Below are 26,285 nucleotides of genomic sequence, written 5' to 3' on the forward strand. Positions count from 1 at the left end.
GCAAACTATTACCACTTTCTGGCTGAGTTTCCACTTTGCACACAATCTGATTACAAGCATCCTTATCCTTGACTTTGCAATTATTAACAGACTTCCGTTGCTTCTCCCTCTGTCTTTGTACATTCCCTCTTTTGCTTGCTGATTTAGAGGCTTTGGACCCATTACTTATATCTTGTCTGCACCCCTGTTTCTTTGATGGTTTAGCTTCATTCATACTAACTGGACCCTGGGATCCATCTTCCAGAACAGAATTACGTGAACGAGGAAGCCTATCCTTCTTTCCCCTCTTAATGCTGGTACGACGTCTTCGAGCAGCAACATCTTTGGAGGCAGTCAAAACAGCATCATGCAAATCTGCTTGATGTCTTGCAGCGACTTGAACATCTGGAATTAAATTGATCACTTCCGAATCAGGTGAAGTTCCAGGATCTGTACACTTACTATCAATTTCCCCTCCCAATGCTTCAACCACTACATGTGAGGGAACCTCAAGATAATTGTCTGCATCTCCAGCTGTCTTATCTAATATGTTGGTATTCTCAGAGCCCGAAGTTGCAAGTTGTCCATCCATAATAAAACCATCTGGCAATGTTTTTGCCTTCTCTGGGAGCTTGCTGAAACACTGGAGGTGCAATCCTGTCTCATCTTCCCTCGATTTAGCTTCTACACCATTAGCTAACTTTGACAGTTCTAAACCAGTTCCAGAATGCATCTCAGTCTGATCATCACTGGCAGTAGCATCGGCAGATGCTAACGTATTAACAACCTCTGGGACCATATTGCTCAGACAACTTTCACCAGCTACTTTCCCCACTTTAACCTTCAAACGAATAAGACCAGTTGAAGCACAACGATTTCCCCTTGACCCTCCTGAGTTTCCACTTCCCCGAATCTTTTTCCGCTTTCCGCTTCCTTGGCCACGCCTTGCTTTTCCCAATCCTTGATTATGAAATTGATTGACCCCATCAAGCATGTTGCCCTGTTCAAGAAATTGCGTAATATGCCCCAACAATCCCCACATAGAAGAACGAGCTGGTTTTGACAGACAGCTTCTTTTCCTTCTTCCAACCTTCAAAACAATTCCAATACTTTCATGTGGGTGTGGTACATTGGCTGCATTCTTGCATTTCTTCGCAGCCCTTTTTCTATGAGTTTTCTGTCTTGATTTACTTCTCTGGCTATTCCTTCGAGAAGAAGAGGACACAACTTCAGGACATTTGGTTTCAGAAACACAACCAACTCTGACATTATCTTTTCCTTCATTATCAGTATGTCCAGAACTTTCCACCACACTACTAGAATTAATAGAACCAACAGCATCCTGATCTGGGGTATCCTTAGAAGTACTATGATTGACAATACCAAAGGGTTGACACGATTGAGGAGAAACCAATTTCTCAAAATTACAGTTATCAACTATTTTGGTATCACCTTCCTCAGACTTGCAGGAATTTTCTTCTAAAGGTAATATATGGGAGTCAAATTCAACACTTACAACAGTAATAATATCACCTTTATCTTGCACAACATTTGAAACCCTTTCTACACATGGACCATCAACATCCTCACCATCCTTCTGCTCATTCTGTTTTGCACAGATACTCAGAGATTCAGCCTTGTGCAAATTCTCTGAGTCACTTTGGCAACCCCATGAAGTTGATGCTTGGGTGCACGTATCAACATCGTTTTTTGTTTCAAGAATCTCTGTAAATGTTTCTTCAGAGAGATCGCTGACAGTCTTTTCAACCTTCTGATCACTGTGCCAGTCACCATTACTCACCAAGTCACCTGAAGGTAAAATGGGTTTGCAAAAGGCAGTTTCTGTCTCTGCTGAAGAATCACTTTTCCCATCCATAACCTCCAAAGAAAGACCAACTACGCTCTTAGTATCCTCCTGCTCGTTCTGCTGGGTATGAATATCAGGCAAACCAGTCTTCAGTACTAAATCCGAAGGCATTTCACAACCCTGTGAAGAAGATATTAGGTTATGAATATCAGTCTCCACCCCATCTAAAACACCACTCTGCTCATTCTGTTTTGCACAGATACTCCGTGATTCAGCCTTATGCAAATTCTCCGAGTCACTTTGGCAACCCCATGAAGTTGATGCTTGGGTGCACGTATCAACATCGTTATTTGTTTCAAGAATCTCTGTAACTGTTTCTGCAGAGAGATCACTGACATTCTTTTCATCCTTCTGATCACTGTGCCAATCACTGTTACTCACCAAGTCACCTGATAGTAAAATCGGGTTGCAAAAAATAGTTTCTGTCTCTGCTGAAGAAGCTCTTTTCCCATACATAACCTCCGAAGAAAGACCACCTACACTCTTAGTGTCCTCCTGCTCGTACTGCTGGGTATGATTATTAGGCAAACCAGTCTTCAGTATTAAATCCGAAGGCATTTCACAACCCTGAGAAGAAGATATTAGGCTATGAATATCAGTCTCCGCCCCATCTAAAACACCACTCTGATCAGTTTTAACCTCAGTGACCCTTTCTGCGGATGAACTGCTGACACACTTACCATCCATCTCATCCATTTGAACACAGTTCCTCTGTAAATCAGTCAGAGGTGAAGATTCCAATGGCTTTTCATAATCACCCTCACCTTGAGACCCTTCTTTCTCCAAGCACAATCCGCCATTTTCCAAACTACAAACATCACCCAGACACAGAATCTCATCCAAACAGTCCCCACTGATCCCACATTCATTTCCCGGCACTTTCTCCAGCATCAAATCACCCACATTCTCTCCCTCACCCACTAAATCATCTTTATTAACACACAACACCTTCATACCCTCCTGTGTAACCTCAACAGAGCTCACACGACAAGTATCATCAACCTCAGACGAACCCAGAAACACATCCGGAGCACTTGCGAGCTCCACATTAGACTCAAACACTCTGCACGCTGCCTCCAAACACGCCTGCTCCTCAAAACCCGATTGCACCGAAACTGAGAAGCTCAAATTCTGCTCAATAACTGATAAAGGTTCCTCAATTACATCCAAGTTCACATCTTCATACGAACCCATCTCAAAATTCAACCAAATCTATCCAAAAAAAACCTAACGCAAACTCATTACGCCACTAAAAAATTCAATCAAATATTAGTATCTCACTAAAACTAAATTATAACCGAGACCCAACACAATGCAAGCCCCGAATCAAAACCCTAACCTCGTTATCACTTATCACCCACAAACCCTCTCCAAATTCAAACTCAACCACGAACACCAGTACCTTAAGCCGTTAGAATTTCTAGCCGCACAGAAAAAAACCCTAGAAACCACAAAAACCAAACAAACCCTAATATCAGAAAAATTCACCATAATGCAGATAAACAAAAACACACACAAATATAAACATAAAAAACAGAAACAATTACAGAATCAGAGAGAGAGAGAGAGAGAAAAAATAAAAATAAAAATACCTGTGCGTGGAAGAGATTGAAAAACCAAAAAAAAATGTGAAAATTCTTGTGGTTAATAATTGTAACAATTTTCTTTTGCTATAATCGTTTTTTTTTTTTGGGTGTTTTATTTTTATTTTTTTAGAGAGAGAAACGAAAAATTGGCGTGAGAGAGAGAGAGAGAGTGAGTGGTGTCGTCAACCATACAAAACGGTTGTTTGTGAGAGAGAAACAGAGAGAAGAGGGTGGCTAAGGCACGGTGTGCGTTAGATTTTATATATAAATATATATATCAAACTATCAAAGTTTTCTGATGCAACTTAAATCTGTAGAGATGATTATGAACTATCTTATCATTGTTTGGGGGCTTTTTTTAATGCACTTTTTTTTCACTTTTTTTTTTTGGGGGTGTGGGGGTTGTTGGGGGTCAAAATTGGTTGATGGGTTTGGGAAAAAGACATGAACATTTGTAGTAGTATGCTAACGTTAATTTGAGGATTCTACGGTACATTTGTACAAAAAGGTTGAAAAAACATTTGTGTGTGTCTGTATAAACATGTTCTAAAGGGGGCTGTTATATTTATGCTAGAATTGTTGACTTATGAAATTACATATATAGGCAACATCCACTAGTCAAATCGTCGGCGCACGCAATCTCTTTTGTGATTCGAGTTTGTAGATATAGAACTAGTCAAAAATAAAAATATTCTCCCAAAAAAAAAAGTCAGAAATAAAATAAAATTCCTATATTCTATCATTTTTTTCTTAAATTTATTTCATGTGCATTGCTTTCCTTCTAGGGTTTACATTTTGCTTTTTCTTTTTTCTTTTTTTTTTCTTTTTTTTTTCCTTTTTTACAACGTGGATCAAACTCATAATAAGTGGAGAAATTTTTAGAAGGAGTGGTTTGGAATGTTCAAATACGTTTTAACGACTCATTTAACTGACTAATGAACATTGCTAATGTCAATGTTTGGGACATTGATTTAACTGGTTAGCCACGTGTGATGATAGGTACAATTGTCAAGTATTGTCCACTCTATTGTCAGTCCATCACTCTACTGCGCATCGCACACTACATGTCAACTTGTGCCCTTATTGTCAATTGCAGACCTTAAGTGTCCTCTTTTGGCTCGTAACTAAACCAACCGTCCAACCCCTCTCAATTATGTTACCTTTTATAGAGTTTAATCACTCCAATGCAAAGCCAAGCATCCAAAGGGGGTAGCTCAGCGACAAAAAGATCAATCCCAATAAAAGATTTCTTTCCTCCTCTTGAAAGCAAGCATTACCATAAAAGCCTCCAAAATATCATAACTCTCGACAAAACATAAGCACCCTCAAAGAAGGAAGAGAAAGGTTTCGAGAACACTTAAAGCAGTAACTCAATTAGTCAATATTTTTCATCTATTTTTCCCACCCCAGATTTGATTATCCATGCTTCAAAGTTCCTTATTATATAAGGTTGAAAGGAATTATGACACTTCTCTCCTAAAGATTATCTTAGGCCCTAATTGGTTGGAGTGAAAATAAGGAGGAGTGAAAATGAAGAAGAAAAAAGTGGAGATTAGAGCAGTGCTATTTTCTTCTCAAGCCCACCAAAACTCAATCTCCCCAAAATTGAGAGAAAATATGAGTGGAAATGTGGAGCAAAAGCTCTCATTAGTTTGAACCAAAATACCCAAGGGCCAATGTTCGCTTTTTAAAACGTTTATAATTATTTTTGCATCTATTTTATGATGTTTTAGTTTTTCTTTTCTTTTATTTTCATTAGTTTTGGTTTTTTTTTTTTTTTTTAAGAAAACAATTTGGGGGTTCTTTGAATTTCTTGTGCTCTTTTTATTTATTTTTTTTAATACAAATATAATGTGTTTTTTTCAAATAGGGACATAATTGTAAATTTATATGAACTACTTTTTTTATCCTTTCATTTTTCTTCCCAACCAAACAAAATAGTTTTCTATTTCTCCACTTTTCCACCCCTAAACCAAACACAACAAGGGAAAAATTAAAATCTCTCCTATGCCTCCAATTTCTCTCATTCCCTATCTTCTATCCCCCCCCCCCCCCATTTTTTTTTTTTTAATTCTTTAGGTGCACATTAACCATTTTTCTTGATGCTACTCTTCATTTCATTAAAGAATACTAGAGTTGGATGAGCACTCATTTATGGCTAAGTACTACATTTAACTTTTGTGACATACACTATCTCCATACCATTCACACATATTCTCTTTTTTAAAGATATTATGGAAATTACTATGTATATATGCACTAGGTTATTATAGGGAGAAATCCCGCTCTCATTTATGGCTAAGTACTACATATAACTTTTGTGACATACACTATCTCCATACCATTCTCACATATTCTCCTTTTTAAAGATATTATGGAAATTACTTTGTATATATGCACTAGGTTATTATAAGGAGAAATCCCATGAGGGTGGCCTCAAGATGCTAACAAGAGGTTTCGAATCCAAAGTCTCATAGATATCATAAGTCCTTATGAATCACTAAGCCAACCCCTTGGGGTTTTTTCATAGTTAGTAAAGTGTTCTTTTTATATTTTTATTTTTAATTTGTGGTTGATAATAAAACCAAAAAGAAATTGAATTAAAATATAGCTATGTTTCAAGAATCAAAACAAGACTTGGTCATGATTTAATGCATTCTTCTCCATAACAAATTTTTATAATTTTGCAGGGAAGCATCTCAATTTTATTGAATCTATCTTATTATTAGCGATATAATCCTGACACACGTAGAAACTGACTTAGTTTGAATTGTTGGTGACAGGTTTACAAACTAGGAGTGTGGTTGCATTGGTACTTGACAAGTCACACGCTGATGTGGTAAAGGGCTGAGTCCTGGGTCTGGGTTTTGTTAGGGCTTTTCTGGATGTGGTGTTTTATTAGTGGTAGTGCAGTGAGGATCTTGGGGTGGTGACATTAATGGCATTGTTGGGGAGGTTTGGTGGTTGCTCGGGTTTTTGGGTATGAATTCTTTAATGGGTTTGAACTCGGTAATGATTGGTGCTGTTGGGGTGGACTTATAATGGTCTATTTGTGGTACTGGATTTTGGTTAGTGTGTTTGATTTTTATTTTTTATTTTTTTTGGAGTTCGTTGGTTTGATTTTTTTTTTTTTAGTTTGATTTGAATTTATAGTTTGAATAATTTGTTTGGGTTTTTTTTTTTTTCATCATTCCTTGTGTGAAAATCTAGGAAAATCTTTGCATGTGTAAATTTTTGAGTTGCCTAAATTTTCAAATATAGCTTTTTTAAGGTTTTAATATCATTTGATCCTTAACATTTTAAATGTACCAGTTTAGTCACTAAGATTTTAGTATTTTGTCAAAATAATCACTTTTTTTATGAAAAAAAAATCATTGATAATGAAAAATTAATATGGCCAACGGTGATATTAAAATAATATTTTATGCAATTCGGTTGCCATATGTTTTTAATTTCTAATTTAAAAATGAAAAACTAAACTAAAATCACAAACGCAGCCCATTTGGGATTAAAATCCCTAGAAAGACCCGATTGAGATTAGGAAGAGGTAGAAGCTGTATGGCCATTTGGATATGTGTGTCATCTCAACCATGATATCTTGGAAAACCGACTTGAAAAAATGTGAGGAATAAGTGATTCTTCAACCATTTCCTCAGGTTTGTGATTACGGTTTAGTTAATTTTTTCGCTTTTAGAAAAAAAATTAAATTAAAAACCCTTGGCGTTCAATGTGGAAACTAATAATATATATATATATATATGAGATTAAATTCTATAAGGACGTGGTGTAAAACCCATGTTTTACCCCTCCAATCTTAACATGCCACATCATATTATCACATATTTAAGAATAAACATAATCACACTCAATCAATTCTAATACCCATATATAAATCCAACCAAATTAGGAATCTATCGAAATGTTATTAGGTGTGGCAGGATGTATTGAATTTTAATAAATTTTAAGTAAAATAGTAATGTGGTAATCACTTATTGGATGGTGTAAAACATAGGTTTTACACCCCATCCTTATAGAATTTAATCTCTATATATATATTAGGGTCACTGATAGCCATATTAGATTTTCTCATATCACTTGATTGTCAGGACTATTTTGACGCAACATTGACATGTTAGAGACTAAATTGACACATTTTGAAACGTTAGAAATCATGTTGACATATAGGACAAACATTAGGAGTCATAAAGATAATTAAACATTTTTTTTTAATAACTACTTTTTATTATTTAAAAGAAAATTTAGTAACTTTTAATATTTAAATACTTTTGAATAGTTAATGGGGGTTACGTACGGAAAGATTAAAAATGATAGCAAATATGAACTTAGAAGACAAACAATAAACTAACTTAAACTAAGTGCTAAATAGAGTAAATGCGAGCGAATAAACAATAAAACTACTCTAAACCATATTCATCAAAACACAGCAGTAAAATGAAAGCTAAAAGAGTAGGAACGAAAAATACAAACACAAGATAACACGCCGATGTGTTATCGAAGAGGAAACCAAAGTACTCAGCATAAAACCTCTTTGCCGCCCTTCAAGCGGTAAATTGATCCACTAGTTGGGATGCACGATTAGCAAGAGACTCTCAAAGCTTACTCCAATAAGACTTCTTGGAACCATGTCTTGTCTAGCTTTTCGAATCCCGCAATACGCCCGATTGCATCCACCAAGCCTCCCCGGTCTCTTTTGGCAAATCCCAAAAACTTCCCAAGTTCCAAAACACTCTCTACACTCTGAATAAATGTGAGTTATGTTTAGGTACAAATCTCCTCTTAATGTATGACAATGGGAGAGGGAAGGAGAAGAGGCTAAAATGATTTCTCACTAAGGATAAGTAGCTCTCTCTCTCTCTCTCTCTAAAAGATGCGTGTGTCTGTTGTAGAAAACCTATCTAGAGTTTTTCTCTCTGAATGGCCTCCTTTACTTTTGTGAAGGAATGTACATCGATTTGTCATTTAAAGCAAAACACACAATATGCACAAAATCGGGTACCACAACATGATTACAACAAATATTTTCATCCTTATTAGCAATATGTTCAGTAATCAAACACTTGGCATGCATCTTAAGAGATTCATTTTCACATTTTAGCTCATCAACTAGTTTGTTAGACAAAACAAGTTTAGCATCTAAGTCCATATTTAAACATTCATACTCTTTAAACTTTTCAAGAGAATTTTCAACAAGTTTCTTATACTTTTCAACCAATTTATTGGATTCATTGAGTTTAGCAATCAAATCATCATTTTTACAATGAAACTTGCTCAAATTCTTATGAAACTTCTTAGCTCCTTTCTTCAAGAGTTTGATATTAGGAAGATCAACAACACCTAAAGATTCATGTAACATGGCATCATAATCATGATGATAAACACTCATAGAGGCATTTTTATAAACACGTGGCATGCTACAATCATCAACAACCAAAGAAGCATACAAATCACTATCCATGGCAATAAACACAAGGGGTCAAGGATCATATTTAGGTAATGAAACCAATATAACTGTATCGGCTCTAATACCAATTGAAAGCTCGATTTTGTGTAAAAACACATGAGCTGTTTAGACCCCCCAAATTAAAAGTTATGATTCGGTTGATTTTACTCTAACTTAAACTAAGTGTGGAATAGAGTAAATACAAGCGAATAAACAATAAAACTACTCTAAGTCATATTAATCAAAACACAACAGTAAAATGAAAGATAAAAGAGTAGGGAAGAAGAATGCAAATACAAGATAATACGCCGATGTGTTATCGAAGAGGAAACAGAAGTACTCGGCGTAAAACCTCTCTGCCACCCTTCAAGTGGTAAATCGATCCACTAGACAATAAGTTGAGATACACGAATAGTAGAAGACCCTCCAAGCCTAATCTACCCTATGCACCTAAGCCCTCCAACCTCTTACTTCAACAAGACTTCTTAGAATCGTGTCTTGTCTAACTTTCCAGATCTCGCAATACGCCTGATTGCATCCGTCAAGCCTCACCGGCTTCTTTTAGCAAATCTCCCAAACTTCCCAAGTTCCAAAACACTCTCTACACTCTGAATAGATGTGGGTTGTGTTTGGATATAAATCTCCTCTCAAGGTATGACAATGGAAAAAGAAGGAGAAGAGACTAGAATGATTTCTCACTAAGGATGAGTAGCTCTCTCTTTAAAAGATGGGTGTGTGTGTTGTAGAAAACCTATCTAGGGTTTTTCTCTCTGAATGACCTCCTTTACTTTTGTGAGTAATAAAGGTATATATAGTATAGGTGAAAAGCAAGAAAATCACACTTAAAAATCCTTCAGGTAGAATGTTTCGTGACTACCTTGCTGAAAGGCCTTTCCCGTGAGACACTCGCGAAACTGACAACCTGACACGACTCTTCAGCTTCCAGTCATGTGCTTCTCACGTAGCTACTTCACGAGTTAGTTTTTCGCGATCTTTTTGCGAAATCCACTTGATCTTCAATTAAGCTTGAGTCTTCACCAACTTAATACTAAACATAATACAATAAAATCCTACAAAAATATAAGGAAACAAATTTATGCAATTACAATACTTTTTGTCATGGAATAAGCCAATACTAATGTTATGATAAAAATCATAACTTAACAATTATCATACAACTTCATAGGTTAAGAGCCATTTGTTATTTCTTTTTTCATGCCTTTACAATATAATACACAATATTTGAGCATTCACACTGGTTAGTGTATAATATAAAAATGTGTAAAATTTAAGCAATTTTGTTTAAAAATGACCGATATTAATTCATATGCATTTGTGTAAATTTATAAGTTTGCTATAGTAACAGTGTAAATTTACATTAACACTATTCATTTTGCATTTAGTTATTTATTCTTTCATTACGTATCTTGAGAATAAAGTAAGAGAGTGGATGTGGGTTCTAGTTAAATCAACTGGTAAAGTTTCTGATAGTTGTATAAGAGATCTGAGGTTCAATTCCTGCCGAAACCAAAAACTGATTAGTGTCTTAATCTGATAATAAAAAGCAATTATCAGGAGCAGAGGTCATAAGTTGAAACTATTTCTCTCTTAAAAAAAAAAAAAAAAAAGCAAGAGAGTGGATGGTAGTTGTTATATGTGAAAAAAATAATAATTAAAAAAAATCAAAAAATTTTGATATTTTAATGAAATATAAGTAAAATAGATAATCTGATATAAAGTATTTTGAAATGTATGTAAAATAGAAAAATTAGACTTTTATGCTAAAAAAATTTTAAAAAAAAAATTGTACAAACTAATGCAATGCTCTAACAAAATAAAATATAGCATCATTTTTTCATATAAAAAAATGGTGAGACCTCTCTCTCCCTAAAAGCTTCTGACTGATGACCCTTGCTCTTGCATAAACAACATTCTCTCATGCTAGTTGATAATATCATAAGGTCAACCTTTTGTTTTTTTCAAAGCAAGGCCAACCTTTGCTTTTGTTGTTTTATTTAATTTGTTGATTATAATTCTATTTTGTTCCACTTTTCACGTGTAGAGTTCTCTGACTCTCTCTTTATACAAAGCTTTTTTTTGGGACGTTGGGGAGGAGGGGGTATTGCGGTAATGTTCCCTGGTTTTTCTGGATTTAAACTCAAAGAATAGAATGATTCCTTTTGAATGGTTAGAAGAAACGACGTCGGGGAGGGGTGTGATAAATATGAAAGGCATATTTGCCCCTGTTAGTGTAAAAAATACGCACCAAGGTAAATGGATTGCAAGTTGTGCCAAGGTATATATACTTGAAACAAACGCATAGGAAATCACATTATCATCATATTAAACATAATTCAATCCCCCACAAGAAAATAACAATAATTCAATCATTTTATTTCCAAAAAATAAATAAATACATTTTAACGACTCATTTAACTGACTAACGAACACTGTTGATGTCAATGTTTAGGACATTGATTTAACCAGTTAGCCACTTGTGATGAAATTTACAATAGCTAAGTGTCACCCACTTTGTTGTTAGTCTGTCATTTTGCTACGCATCACATACTACGTGTTAACTTGTGCCCTTATTGTCAATTGCAAACCATATCCATAAGTATCCTCTTTTGGCTCATAACTAAACTAGCCCCACTCAATTATGTTACCTTTTATAGAGTTTAATCACTCCAATGCAAAGTTGGTCATCCAAAAGGGTAGCACAATTGCAAAAAAAATCACTTTCCTCCTCTGGTAAACAAGCTTTACCATAAAGCCTCCAAATTAACTCTCAACAAAACATAAGCACCCTCAAAGAAGGAAGATAAAGATTTCGAGAACACTTCAAGCAGTAACTCAATTAGTCAATATTTTCAATCTATTTTTTCCACCCCAAATTTGATTCTTCATGCTTCAAAGTTCCTTATTATAGAAGGCTGAAAGGACTTATGACACTTCTCTCCTAAGGATTATCTTAGGCCATAATTGATTGGAGTGAAAATAGGGAGAATAGAAAATCTGAAAGAAAAAAGTTGAGACAAAGTGGCAGAGCACTGTTGTTTTCTCCTCAAGCCCATAAAAACTTAATCTCCCCAAAATGGAGAAAAATAGGAGTGGAAATGTGGAGCAAAGCTCTCACCGGTTTAGACCAAAATAACCACGAGCCAATGTTCAATTTTTAGTTTTTAGAACGTTTATTTTTGTATCTATTTTATGCTGTTTTAGGTTTTTTTTTTTTCATTTTTTTTTTCATTAGTTTTGATTTTTTTTTAGAAAACAATTTTGGGGTTTTTGAATTTCTTTTACTCTTTTTATTTATTAAAATTTCCCCAACCAAACAAAGCCTTAATCATCCACATGATTTTTTTGTTAATTCTTTAGGGGCACATTAACCATTTTTCTTGACGTTACTCTTCATTTCATTAAAGAACACTAGAGTTGGATGAGCTCTCATTTATTGTTAAGTACTACAGTTAACTTTTGTGACATACTCTCTCTCCATACCATTTTCACAAATTCTCATTTTTTTTTAATGATATTATGGAAATTAATTACTATGTATATATATATATATATAGTTTTGTCTTTTGATTTAGTTTGCAAGAGTCCTAAGACATGTTGTAGCATTCAAAAGAAAAAGAAAGCAAAAAAATAAAGAAAGAGATCACTGACTTCATTTTATAACTGCCAAATTGCTTGGCCACTTTTTCTAACAATTCATTTGTTTTCACTATCTCTACCAATGTATGCTTGCAATTGTGAAGCAAGTGAATAAATTATCTACTTTCTGGTACTGGTAAATCCAGCTTGTGGAGATGAAAGATCAACAAAATCTGGACCATTATGAACCTTCTAAATTCAATTAAGTGTTCTTTTTATGCTTTATTTATTTATTTTTATTAAAAAAAACCAAAAAATTTGAATTAAAATATAGCTATGTTTCAAGAATCAAAACAAGACTTAGTCATGATTTAATGCATTATCCCCAACAAATTTTTATAATTTTGCAAGGAAGCATCTCAATTTTATTGAATCTGTCTAATTATTAGCAATGTAACATTCCTGACACACATAGAAACTGACTTAGTTTGAATTGACAATTGTTGGTGACAGTTTTACAAACTAGGAGTGTGGTTGCATTAGTACTTGACAAGTCAAACGCTGATGTGGTACAGGGCTGAGTCATGGGTCTGTGTTTTGTTAGGGCTTTTCTGGACGTGGTGTTTTATTAGTGGTAGTGAAGTGAGGATCTTGGGGTGGGGACATTAATGGCATTGTTGGGGAGGTTTGGTGGTTGCTCGGGTTTTTGGGTATGAATTCTTTAATGGGTTTGAACTCGGTGATGATTGGTGCTGTTGGGGTGGACTTATAATGGTCTATTTGTGGTACTGGATTTTGGTTAGTGTGTTTGATTTTTTTGGAGTTCCTTGATTTATTTTTTTGAGTTTGATTTGATTTATAGTTTGAATAATTTTTTTGGGTGTTTTCCATCATTCCATGGGTGAAAATCTAGGGAAATCTTCGTATGTGTAAATTTTTGAGTTGCCCGAATTTTCAAATATAGCTTTCTTAAGGTTTAAATATTATTTTGGTCTTTAACGTTTTAAATGTATTGGTTTAGTCATTAACATTTTGGTATTATGTTAAAATAATCATTGCCGTATCATTATGTACTTTTGGTGTGATGGTCATTCTATAAGTACAAAGTTCTTATAGGGTACGGGAGTAAGGGTTGAGGTTCAACTTTTTAGGAGAGAGTTTTACAAATATATACACTTAGGTTATATTATAGTAGAATTTATATTTTGTGTAAAAAAAAAAAGTCATTGTTATTAGATGGTGGATTGAAAAGTTGACATAACTAATGGTGATATTAAAATAATAGAAAATCTTTACATGGCTAATGGTGATATTAAAATTATCATTGCTGTTTGTGATTCTAGTTTAGTTAAGTTTTATATATATATATATATATTTTAATTAAAAACCCTTGGCAGCCCATATGGAAACTCAGATGACACAAAAAATAATATTTTAATATCACACTTAACAGTAAGGATTATTTTAATGCAACATTGACATATTAGAGACTAAATAAGTAAAATTTGAAACATTAGAGATCATGTTGACACATAGGACAAACTTTAGGAGTCAAAAGGAAAATTAAACCTTTTTTAAAAACCATTTTTTATTATTTAAAAGAAAATTTAGAAATTTTTAATATTTAAATTCTTTTTTATAATTAATAAGAGTTATGTGCGAAAGGATTAACTATAGCGGCAGATGTGAATTTAGAGGACTAAAATGGTAATTGAACAAATTTAAAGAGTGTAATTTGAAATTTTGTTTTCATTGTAATATCAGCTCTAATATTCAATTCAAGCCTCATTTTCACATGTGGTTAATTATAGTATCATGGTGCATTTACAAAATCAATTTTCTAATACTCAATCCATGGATATGGTCAATGTCCAATTTCTATCGGTGTGCATAACCACACAACGTTGCACTTTGCGGTTTTCTAATATTTAATTTTTGATTTTATTGTGGTTGCATTTTACTTTCAAGTGAGTTGCTAAATCAAATCCTCAGCAGGATCACAAGCAACGGTCTCTATGTAATATCCCAATTTTGTTTTTATGACTATTACCGTACCTTGTCATTTTTAATATAGAGTTGAGGTACTATACGTGTGTACACAGTAAGACGGGAGTAGACAATTTTGTGGTGCTACAAATAGGTGAGAAAATTAAAATTTTAGTTCATACAATTTAGTGAGGCAATTAAGATAAATTAATTAATAAATAAAAGAGGAAGATGTTTTATGGGCTTCTTGGAGACTAAAGAGATAAGCTGAACTGGATTTTAAACTCCAGCCCACTACCCCACCAAGCCCACATCTCTGATGCGTAAAAATATAAGGAGAAAAAGATAAATTAGGGTTTTCATAAGAAGGGTTTCATCACTAAAAAGGCTAGAAGGTGTATTTTTCCTTAGAGTTAATTGAAGAGGCAACCAATTGTTCCAGGTATGATTTTTCATTTGTTAGAATCAAAGAATTAAAAGAGTTAAGTGATATGTAAATTTGTTTCAAAGAGATATCTTTTCCTAGAATTTGCTTTACACTTTTGCGTTAGTCCTTGAATCCTAGGTTGCCACTGTACATATTCTAGAACAAAAGCCAAAGTTATTAAATCCAGGAGTATGGATTTTATTATTTTTGGAAGATTGTAAGAGTATTTGGGCTGCAATGATAATCTCACATATATCCGGTTTTATACCAAAAAGTTCTTTTGTTTTTACCGGACAGTTTATACCAAAACTCCACATAGTTTTCACACTAGGTTGCTCACATTTCGTCGAAGTCCAATTTCTCTGATTGATGGATTGATGGCCTTGGTAGTCTTTGCCAAGACTTTGACTAGTCCAAACACAATGAACCATTCAGGTTAAACACTTCTACAATGTTTAAAGGATAAAGACAGATTTGAGATTTCATACCAAAATTCTTATATTAAATCCGTAGGGTCAATGGATGCTAAATTCATCAGTAGAATCATGTTGGTTTTGACCCACCGTTTGCATTAGGAATTATATATTAAATTCTAAAGTGTTGACTACTGCATTCTTCATGGTAAAAAGAGTTTCGATTAATGCCAGGAATGTATCATTGACTAGAATACCATCGGTTAGAAAAATGTTAATTTAGTGCTGAAAGCGTTATTAGTTCAGCAAAGTATAATCCTAGTGAGCCCAATTGTATAGTTTTATAAGCTTTATATTTTGTAAAGGATATTAAGTATATTTTATGATTGATGATTGGTCCTATTTAAGAGTGTTTTGAGGCTTTTTGGAAGTTGTTTCGGTTAGACTTTCAGAGTGATTCAAGTGCTGTAAGTAATTATGCATTATATGCACAAGTTTTATTCTTTAGGTTCTTAGAAGTTAAAGGTTTTCAAAAGTTATATTTTTAAAGCTTACGTTTTCTAAAGTTTATCGAAAACATTACTTTTACATCATTGAAAGATAAACTTCAACTTTGAGACAATGTTTTAAAGTGAAACTTCGAATTTAAATAATGTATTGAATGTCCAAATCTAATTTAAAAGATGATTTCTAAACTAAACTATTTTTCGAAAATAATTGAGTTTCAAGGTAAGTTATCTAAAAAGGTTCTTGTTCTTTAAGTTTGTTTAAAACCAAGTGATTTCAAAGTCATATTCTTATTTTTCAAATGTTATTTAAGACGTTTCCTTTAGCAAATTGGGTTTTCAAACTTACTAAAGAATTGTAAAAATATTTATATAAACTCTTTAGTTCTTATTCATTCCCTAAGAGGGTCAAGCATCCTTTGATTTATGTTCAATTCAATATTGTCATATTCGCTATGCCTTTATATTTGGAATAATTGTTAATATTAAGAAAATTAATCTATTTTGTATATATTTTGTTTTGTGGTATGTGACTCAAAATGAGTGTTTTTAGAATTGATTAGATATATGTGTAAATCCGCTCACAGGATTGTATATAAGAATATGTATTAATCTCTCACCAGCAGGGGTTAGATATTGGTATCCGCTCACAGGATTGTATGTGAGAATATGTGATGTGTACATGTGACACTGTGCTCTGATAAATTATATGTTTGTGTTTTCTAATGATTTTAAGATGTGATTACATATGTATTAAGTGATTCATCATATGTTTTGGAATAATTATTTTTGATATCATTGAATGAGTTTGTGAAAAATCAAAATACTTGTGCTTTGCTTGACTCTATTCCGTTGTGTATTTTGTATAATTACTTACTAGATGGATGACTCGCCCCATCAATTACTATTTTTAGATTCAGGTGCAGTTGGGAATATAGAACCTTTGGATCGCTTAGTAAGGTGCAAGATAGAGCGTGGAAGTTGTAGGCGACTTCAGTATTACTTGAAGACTTATAGAATTTTTAGTTACTTTTATTTTGTAATTCATGTTTTATATAGAAAATATTATTTCTATAGTGATGCAAAAATGGGGGTCTTGCATTCCATGGAATCTCACATCGCCTAGGGAAGCACATGAGAATGTGTTTATAAGGAATGACCTCCATTCAATGTGTAAAAGTCTTTTCACCCACTACTGTGTGCTTTGGGGGAGAACAAAATTGTGAGGGGTATGGGTCCCAAAGTGGATAATATCTACACAGTTGGGACGGGGTCGTTACAAATGGTATCAGAGCCATGCCCTAGCCGGAAGTGTGGGTTCCACACACGAGGTCGTGTGTGCTCGTAAGGGGGGTATATTGTAGTGACCCAAAAAGGAGGGTCTTGCATCCATGGAATCCCACATCGCCTAGGGAAGCACATGAGAATGTGTTTATAAGGAATGACTTTCCTTCAATATGTAGAAGCCTTTTCACCCACTGTTGTGTGCTTTGGGGGAGAACAAAACCGTGAGGGGTATGGGTTCCAAAGCGGAAAATATCTACAAAGTTGGGGCAGGATCATTACAATTTCCAATTTGTTGAGTTTAGAATTTTGTAAGATGTTTTTTTTAAGAGTAATGTTTCTTTGGAGTTTTAATATATTTTGGATAAATCTTCTTTATTGAGTTATATAAGTTCAACAAGTTAGTCATGCATCGAAATTCATGTTTCATGGATTTGGGTCATGACACTCGAACATCACCTCCCCATCATTTTCCTTTTTTAAAGGTTTTTTAACCATGACAAAACCATTTTTCTTCCCATATATAGTATAGTATTTCCTAACATCATTAATTAATTGAGTTAAATATAATTTCCACCTTAGATCCTTTATTTTTGTATTTTTCATTGTTTGATTCCTACGTTTCATTAATTGATGCTATTACCATACAACTTCAAAGGTTAAGAGCCATTTGTTACTTCTTTCATGCCTCTACAGTATAACACACAATATTTGAGCATTCACACTGATCCGTGTATAATATAAAAATGTGTAGAATTTACAAAATTTTGTTTAAAAATGACCGATATTAGTTCGTATGCATTTGTGTAAATTTACAAGCTTGCTATAGCAACAATGTAAATTTACATTAACACTCTTCATTTTGCATTTAGTTATTTAATCTTGCATTATGTATCTTGAGGATAAAAGAAAAAAGTGGATGGTGGTTGTTGTGTGTGAAAAAAAAAATTTAAAAATCAAGAAAATTTGACATTTTAATGAAATGTAGTATATAAAATAAATAATCTGATGTAGAAAAATTAGGGTTTTATGCTAAAATAGACAAAAAAAAAATTTGTACAAACTAATACAAATGCTCTAACAAAACAAAATATAACATAATTTTTTCATACAAAAAATGTTGAGGCCTCTAGCTCTCTTTCTAAACGCTTCCATGACTGTGATGATACTAGGCTACTTGCCCTTGCATGAATAACATTCTCTCATGCTAGTTGATAATTTGATAAGGTCAATTTTTTTTTTTTTTTAAAGCAAGGCCAACCTTTGCTTTTGTTGTTTATCTAATTTGTTGATTATAATTCTATTTTGTTCCATTTTTCACATGCAGTAGACTTCTCTGGCTCTCTTTATACATAGCTTTTTTTTGGACGTTTGGAGAGAGAGAGAGACAGAGAGAGAGAGAGAGAGGGGGTATTGCGGTAATGTTCCCTATTTTTTCTGGATCTAGACTCAAAAAATAGAATTATTCCTTTTGAATGGTTAGAAGAAACGACCCGGGGAGGGGTGTGATAAATGTGAAAGGCATATTTGCCCCCGTTAGTGTAAAAAATACGCCCCAAGGTTAATGGATTGCAAGTCGTGCCAAGGTATATATACTTGAAACAAACGCATAGGAAATCACATTATCATCATATTAAACATATTTCAATCCCCCATAAAAAAAAATAATAACAATAATTCAATCATTTTACTTCCAAAAAATAAATAAATATGTTTTAACGACTCATTTAACTAACTAACGAACACTGTTGATGTCAATGTTTGGGACACTGATTTAACCAATTAGCCACTTGTGATGAAAGTTACAATAGCTAAGTGTCACCCACTTTGTTATCAGACAGTCACTCTGCTACGCATCACACACTGTGTCAACCTATGCCCTTATTGTTAATTGCAAACCATAAGTGTCCTCTTTTGGCTCATAACTAAACCAACCTCACTCAATTATGTTACCTTTTATAGAGTTTAATCGCTCCAATGCAAAGTTGGTCATCCAAAAGGGTTGCAAAACGACAAAAAGATCAATCTGGATAAAAGATTGCTATCCTCCTCCTGTAAGCAAGCTTTACCATAAAACCTCCAAATTAACTCTTAACAAAACACAAGCACCCTCAAAGAAGGAAGATAAAGATTTCGAGAACACTTCAAGTAGTAACTCAATTAGTCAATATTTTCCATACATTTTTTCCACCCCAAATTTGATTCTCCATGCCTCAAAGTTCCTTATTATAGAAGGTTGAAAGGTCTTATGACACTTCTCTTCTAAAGATTATCTTAGGCCATAATTGATTGGAGTGAAGACGGGGAGGATAGAAAATGAGAAAGAAAAAAGTTAAGACAAAATGGTAGGGCACTATTGTTTTCTCCTCAAGCCCACCAAAACTCAATCTCCCCAAAATGAGAGAAAATAGGAGTGGAAATATGGAGCAAAGCTCTCATCGGTTTGGACCAAAATAACCACAAGCCGATGTTCACTTTTTAGTTTTTAGAACATTTATTTTTGTATCTATTTTCTGCTGATTTAGTTTTTTCTTTTCTTTTCATTAGTTTTGATTTTTATTTTTTTATTATAAGAAAACAATTTGAGGTTTTTGAATTTCTTGTACTCTTTTTCTATATTTTTTTTAATACAAATATAATGTGTTTGTTTTATTTAATAGGGATATGACTGTAAATTAATACAAACTACATTTATTATACTTTTATTTTTCTTCCCAACAAAACAAAAGAGTTTTCTATCTCTCCACTTTTTTCACTCCTAAATCAAACATCATAAGGGAAAACTAAAATCTCTTCTATGCCTCCAATTTTCTCTCCTTCCCTATTTTGCATCATTCCACTTTTCTATCCCCCAACCAAACAAAGCCTTAATAATCCACATGATTTTTTTGTTAATTCTTTAGGGGCATATTAACCATTTTTCTTGACGTTACTCTTCATTTTATTAAAGAATACTAGAGTTGGATGAGCTCTCATTTATTGCTAAGTACTACATTTAAATTTTGTGACGTACTCTATCTCCAAACCATTCTCACATATTCTCATTTTTTTAATGATATTATGGAAATTAATTACTATGTATATATCATTGTTATTAATTTTGTTCCGTTCCAATGGCCGGAATATCTCATACCGACATGCAATCCGGTACAGTAATACTACCTATTCCACCTTGGGTCAAATTCTGGCCAATTTTAGGAAGTTCCGGCCACTCCATCAAATTTCGACTGGATCAGATTTTGATTTTAAAAAAGAAGAAGAAAAAAAAAAACAAAAACTACAAACATAGGTCGCCACCATGTTGCTGGCCACCATTCTTCTTCTTCTTCTTCGCTTCGCACTGGCCTTTTCCTCTTTTAATTTATGTTTCTATTGTCTTTTAGAGTCTAGTACTCTTTTTAAGGGTCTGTTTGAAATTATCTTATTTTGCTGAAACTAAAATTTTTTTACTAAAAGTACTATAGATAAAGATAAAAGTTAGCTGAAATAGTATAATGGGACCCATGAATAGTACCAAAAAGTGCAGTGAGACCCATGAATAGTAGCAGGAATAAGCTGAATAATAAAATAAATTGGCAAAATTAATCATGCCAAGCGGATACTAATAAGTTTCAGCTTTTAGAGTTCGTTTGGTAGATTGTAATAGGCACTGTAATATAATTGTTATTCCTACAGTTTAACTATTCAATAGTTTGGTTATGTTTATATTATAAGGAATAATTATTCCTTATGAATAATCATTCTTTAAAATGAAGAATAAATGTTCGTCTCTAAAAATATTGTAATAGTTATTGCTTAATAGGTGTATTAATTTCTAAAATTAATATATTTTCAAATAAACAAACTTCCCATATGCACGTAACAATTATGAAAATAAAAAATCATAAGAAATAAATAATCTCTTTTTCAAATTTAAAAAACATTATTTTTTAGAAAATATAATTATATGAGTAAGATATTTCCTAAAATATATTTTAAATTTTATATAAAATGCTTTCATTCCATTGTCTTCAGGGTTCTATTATGTTGTCATCAAACAAAAAAATAGTAATAAGCATTACATTACATCATCTTTTATTTCTTGTAATACCTATTCATATTTCTATGTAATTATTGTTACTGTTTACCAAACATACTCGTATTCTTTTACTGAGACTACACTTTATTAGCTTTGGAATTGACAAAGAAACATTTAAAAAAAAGGATTCAGATCCTCTAGATTTCCTAGGGTACTCTACTAAATAGATTTCCTTAAATTTTAACTATTCTTTAATGATTTAATGACCTAGATTTTGCCATGTTAGCATTCTATTAATAATAATCTTAATTGTTTTGTTTGTAACATTATTTTATTATTTTAAGTGTATTATTAGTGAAATGCTAACATGGCAGAATCTAGATATTTAAATCATATAAGAATGGTTAGGATTTAAGGAAATCTATTGGTAGAGTATCTTAGAAAATCTAGAAAATTTGAATACTTAAAAATATATATATATATGCAAGTGTCAGGCTAGGTAGTAGGTACAATGATATATAATATATATTAATGTTTATTTATACTAAAAATAGAAGAGTTATTGTTATTAGGAAAAGCAATTGTTTACAATATTTTGACAATAAATTATAAGTTGAAAGTTTTTATTTGTTATAATTTAAATCTATTACTAAAATTAATTTTTTGCCATCAATATCAACTCATAATAACTTTTCACTTTAAATTTGTTGGAAAATATTGTGGACATAGTATTTATCTATTATTATAAATTTAAGATCTATATATATTGCCAAAGGCCTTGTAACTGAATTGGCACCTCCCCATGTACAAAGTGCTTGGGGGTCTAAGGGAAAAGGATTTGAGCTGCAGGTTAGTAGCATGTTGTAATTATTTATCAAAAAGAAAAAAGATGTATATATTTATTAAAATATTATTAACTTTTGTGCATGCAATAAGTGTTATGACTCTCACATTTATTGTATTTTGTTTTACAAATATCTCACATTTATTGTATTTTGTTTTACAATTATCTCACATTTATTGTATTTTGTTTTACAATTATCCAAAATGTGGATTTTATTTATAGAAAAATTATAATAATTTTTTTTTAATCTCACTTTATTTAATTTTTTTAGACAAATTAAATTAAATATATACATTTTTCTTTTTCTTTTTAAGAATCCCAAAACACTTTAAAACAGTATGCCGAAATATATTGATACCGAAATATTCTATTCTATTAAATAAACTGAAACGAGGTCCGAAATGGAGTTAATAACATTGGTATATATATATATATCGTTTTGTCTTATGATTTGGTTTGCAAGAGTCCTAAGACATGTTGTAGCATTCGAAAGAAAAGAAAGCAAAAAAATAAAGAAAGAGACCACTCACTTCATTTGACAATTGCCTAATTGCTTGGCCACTTTTTCTAAAAATTCATTTGTTTTCACTATCTCTACCAATGTATGCTTGCAATTGTGAAGCAAGTGAACAAATTATCTACTTTCTGGTACTAGTAAATCCAGCATGTGGTGATGAAAGATCAACAAAATCTGGACCATTATGAACCTTCTAAATTCAAGGTTAGTAAAGTGTTCTTTTTATGCTTTATTTATTTATTAAAAAAAAAAACCAAAAAATTTTGAATTAAAATAAAGCTACGTTTCAAGAATCAAAACAAGACTTGGTCATGATTTAATGCATTATCCGCAACAAATTTTTATAATTTTGGCAATATAATATTCCTGACACACATAGAAACTGAATTATTTAGTTTGAATTGACAATTGTTGGTGACAGGTTTACAAACTAGGAGTGTGGTAGGTTTGTCACTTTTTCTGGTTGCTCGTCTTTAGCAGAGTTCGCTTTGGAACTTCTCCTAGGGCCGTAGCACTGAAGTCCCTTCCTTGGAAGGAGTCTTTGTCCCTTGCTCTAACAAGTTTAGTGCAAGGCTAGTGGTTTTTTTCATCAGGGGGCTTGGGAAACACTGTGTGGGCTCCTATTTCTCCTTTTCTTCATAAATGGAAAATCTAACTAAACACTGGAAATCTTTATCTCTCTCAAATAGGGAAGGTCCTGGCATATGTTTAAAGAAAGAGCAAGCTATTTCGGAACACGCCATTGCAGCTAGATTTCTCACTAAACGTCCCCTTAACATCGATGCCATAGCCAATACCTTCACTCCCCTCTGGAGAACAAAATCTGGTTTCAAGGTAAAACATATCGAAGATCATGTTGTTCTTTTTTCTTTTGAAAATAAGGCAGATGTGGATCGGATTATCGCAGCGGAACCATGGAGCTTTGACAAACACTCTATGGTTCTTTCTCGATACAACAAGGAAACCACTTTTCATGCATCTGATCTAACCATGGTCACGTTTTGGGTGCAAATTTATGACATCCCGATTCGCTTCAGAAACAAAGAGATCGCAGAACAAATCTGTGAATCAGTGGGGACCATTCTCTACCCAGATGGTGCTCCTGAATGTGATGGTGGTAGCTTTATTAGAGTGAGAGTCAAGGTTGATATTTCTCAGCCTCTATGCAGAGGAAAGCTCATCACTTTGGAGGATGGCAAAGATCATTGGGTGTCATTTAAATACGAAAGACTTGCCAACCTGTGCTATTGGTGCGGTTGTCTTACGCATACTGATAGAGACTGTAAGCTTTGGTTTGAAAGTGAAGGTTCTCTTAAAGCTGAAGACCAACAATTCGGCCCATGGCTTCGTGCTCCACCCTTTTTGGCTTCTAGAAAAAAGGTTGTTTCGGTTCCGGGTTTCTACGAGAAAAAGTCACAACGCAATCAAAGTCAGCCTCTCTCTGAATCTCATGCTCAACCACAACCGAAAAACCACCAGGTCCCCGTGGGTCATTCCGATAGTCCATACGGATCAGTTAATGACAATAGCAAAAGCCAAGAATTTCAGTCAAGAGCTGGAAATCCCTTTCCGGTATCAGCAGAGAATGCTACGGCGGATCTTCCTCTGAATCTCCCTTCCCAGCCGGACTTCGAAGAATTAATTAAAGATATTGATAGGGATATCTGCCGATTTGACAGTGAGGTGACATCTCTTCAAAATTCAAATGCCTCTCCTCCCGCTCCCAATCTGATCAATTCCTCCCCTCCAACTTGTCATCCGGGCCCAGCACCCGTATGTTCAACTAGTCAACCCAATAAACCCAGCCCATTAAGGGACTTAACTAATATGGACCTGGATCGTGCTCAGACTTAAAAAAACTCTAATGGAATATGGGTCCGTGTATCAAGACCAGCCCACCACGAAGACAATATCCCTTTAGAGACTTCCCTGGGCAAGCGTAACTCTTATGCTTCTCAGAATATTTCTCTCCCATCTAAGCGCAGAGCTCTTGACGGCGCTAAATCAGATGACAACTCCTTCCCAACGGCGGCGGCTGATCTTCAGTCCCGCCGAGCACTATGAATTGGATTTGCTGGAACGTGCGTGGGCTTGGGAACCGACGCACAGTCCGAGAGCTCGAGGTAGTCACTCAGGCGCAAGATCCCGTGGCCATGTTCCTAGCCGAGACATGGTCTGCTGAAGCTAGGCTGCATAAAGTGTGTGCTGATCTGAAATTTGACCACTGCTGGATCGGCCCAAGTGCTGGTAAGTCCGGTTGCTTAGCTTTGTTTTAGAAGAACACGGTTCACATTGAGGTGGTTTCAGATTCTCAGAACCACATCGATGCCATTGTTGGTGAAGCTGCCCAGGAACAATGGAGGTTTACGGGTGTATATGGGTTTGCCGATTCGGCCAAAAAGCATGAAACCTGGGACTTGATCCGTGACCTTCATCGGCGTTCGTCACTCCCCTGGCTATGCGCAGGGGATTTTAATGAAATCCTGTGGTCTCATGAAAAAATCGGTCTCGGTCCTAGACGGGAGGCGCTAATGATGGCGTTCCGAGATGTCTTGGACGAATGCGGATTCATGGACCTCGGGTTTGTTGGAGAAAAATACACTTGGAAAGGCAAAAGGACTGGTGGCCTGGTTCTTGAACGTTTGGATAGGGCGTTAGCAACAAATGATTGGTTTTCCCTGAATCCGGGTACAAAGGTTGGACATCTAAACTCCCACTCTTCTGATCACAAGGCCATTGTAATTAAATTAGAAGGAATAGTTCCTCGGCCAAACCAGCCTTTCAAGTTTGAGCAAATGTGGCTCAAGGATAAAGGATGTAGCAATACTGTAACTTCTGCCTGGGGCTCTAACTCTGGGGTTGCTACCATGCCTTTGATTGCTGAAAAATTACAGAAATGTGGGGAAAAGCTCTCGGAATGGAGCCTGCAATCCTTTGGGTGCATTAAGAAACAAATTGAGTCTAAAGGAAAGATGTTATCAAAATCCGAGGAGTCAGTGGCTTTAGGAAAAGCGGATTTTGAGGTGGTAAAAATTTTGAGAGCTGAGTTGAATGCTCTTTTGGACAAAGAAAGTCTGATGTGGGAACAAAGAGCTCGCGCTCTCTTTTTGAAGTGTGGCGACCGAAACACAAGATATTTTCATAGCAAAGCCTCTCACAGGTTCCGAAAAAACAAAATTTCTGGACTCAGAAATTCATCCAATGACTGGTGCACACAGGATAAGCAACTCAAAGACATAGCAATGAACTACTTCCAATCCATTTTTGCCTCATCTCATCCTTCAGAACAGTCAGAAATTTTTGAGGCAGTCAAACCTTTTGTCACGCTGGAAATGAATGAGCAGCTCCTTTTGCCCTTCACTAAGGAGGAAGTGGACATGGCTCTGAACCAGATGGAACCCATCATGGCCCCTGGCCCCGACGGTATGCCTTCCCTTTTCTATCATTCTTTCTGGAATCTTATTGGGAATGATGTTTCTTCTGCTGTGCTTGATTGCCTGAATAACTGTAAAATCCCAAAAGTGATAAATCATACTAACATCACTCTGATTCCAAAAGTTAAATCCCCAGAATTTATCACTGAATTTAGACCTATTAGTTTATGTAACGTAATCTATAAGTTGGTTTCAAAAGTCCTTGCTAACAGGCTGAAGGCTGTCCTTCCGGCGGTTGTGTCAGAGAACCAAAGTGCTTTTCAGGCAGGGAGGCTCATAACTGATAACATTCTCATGGCCTTTGAGACTCTCCACTACATGAAGCACCAGCACAAAGGGAACTCTGGCTTCATGGCCCTCAAATTG

General features: G+C 34.3%; 1 protein-coding gene across 1 annotated transcript in view; it reads right to left on the minus strand.

The window, feature by feature from the left end:
* The window catches only part of LOC111999241 (histone-lysine N-methyltransferase ASHH2), a 38,495-nt gene extending 34,793 nt beyond the window's left edge, over positions 1-3,702 (minus strand). The window contains 2 exon segments of the mRNA XM_065771240.1: positions 13-3,287; positions 3,439-3,702. Of these exon segments, the coding sequence (XP_065627312.1) occupies positions 13-3,040 (3,028 nt within the window). The 5' untranslated portion in view covers positions 3,041-3,287; positions 3,439-3,702.
* Between the last annotated feature and the right edge of the window lie 22,583 nt (positions 3,703-26,285).

The sequence above is a fragment of the Quercus suber genome, unplaced genomic scaffold, assembly GCF_002906115.3.
Source record: "Quercus suber isolate HL8 unplaced genomic scaffold, Cork oak 2.0 scaffold_4, whole genome shotgun sequence".
NCBI classification, from domain to species: domain Eukaryota; kingdom Viridiplantae; phylum Streptophyta; class Magnoliopsida; order Fagales; family Fagaceae; genus Quercus; species Quercus suber.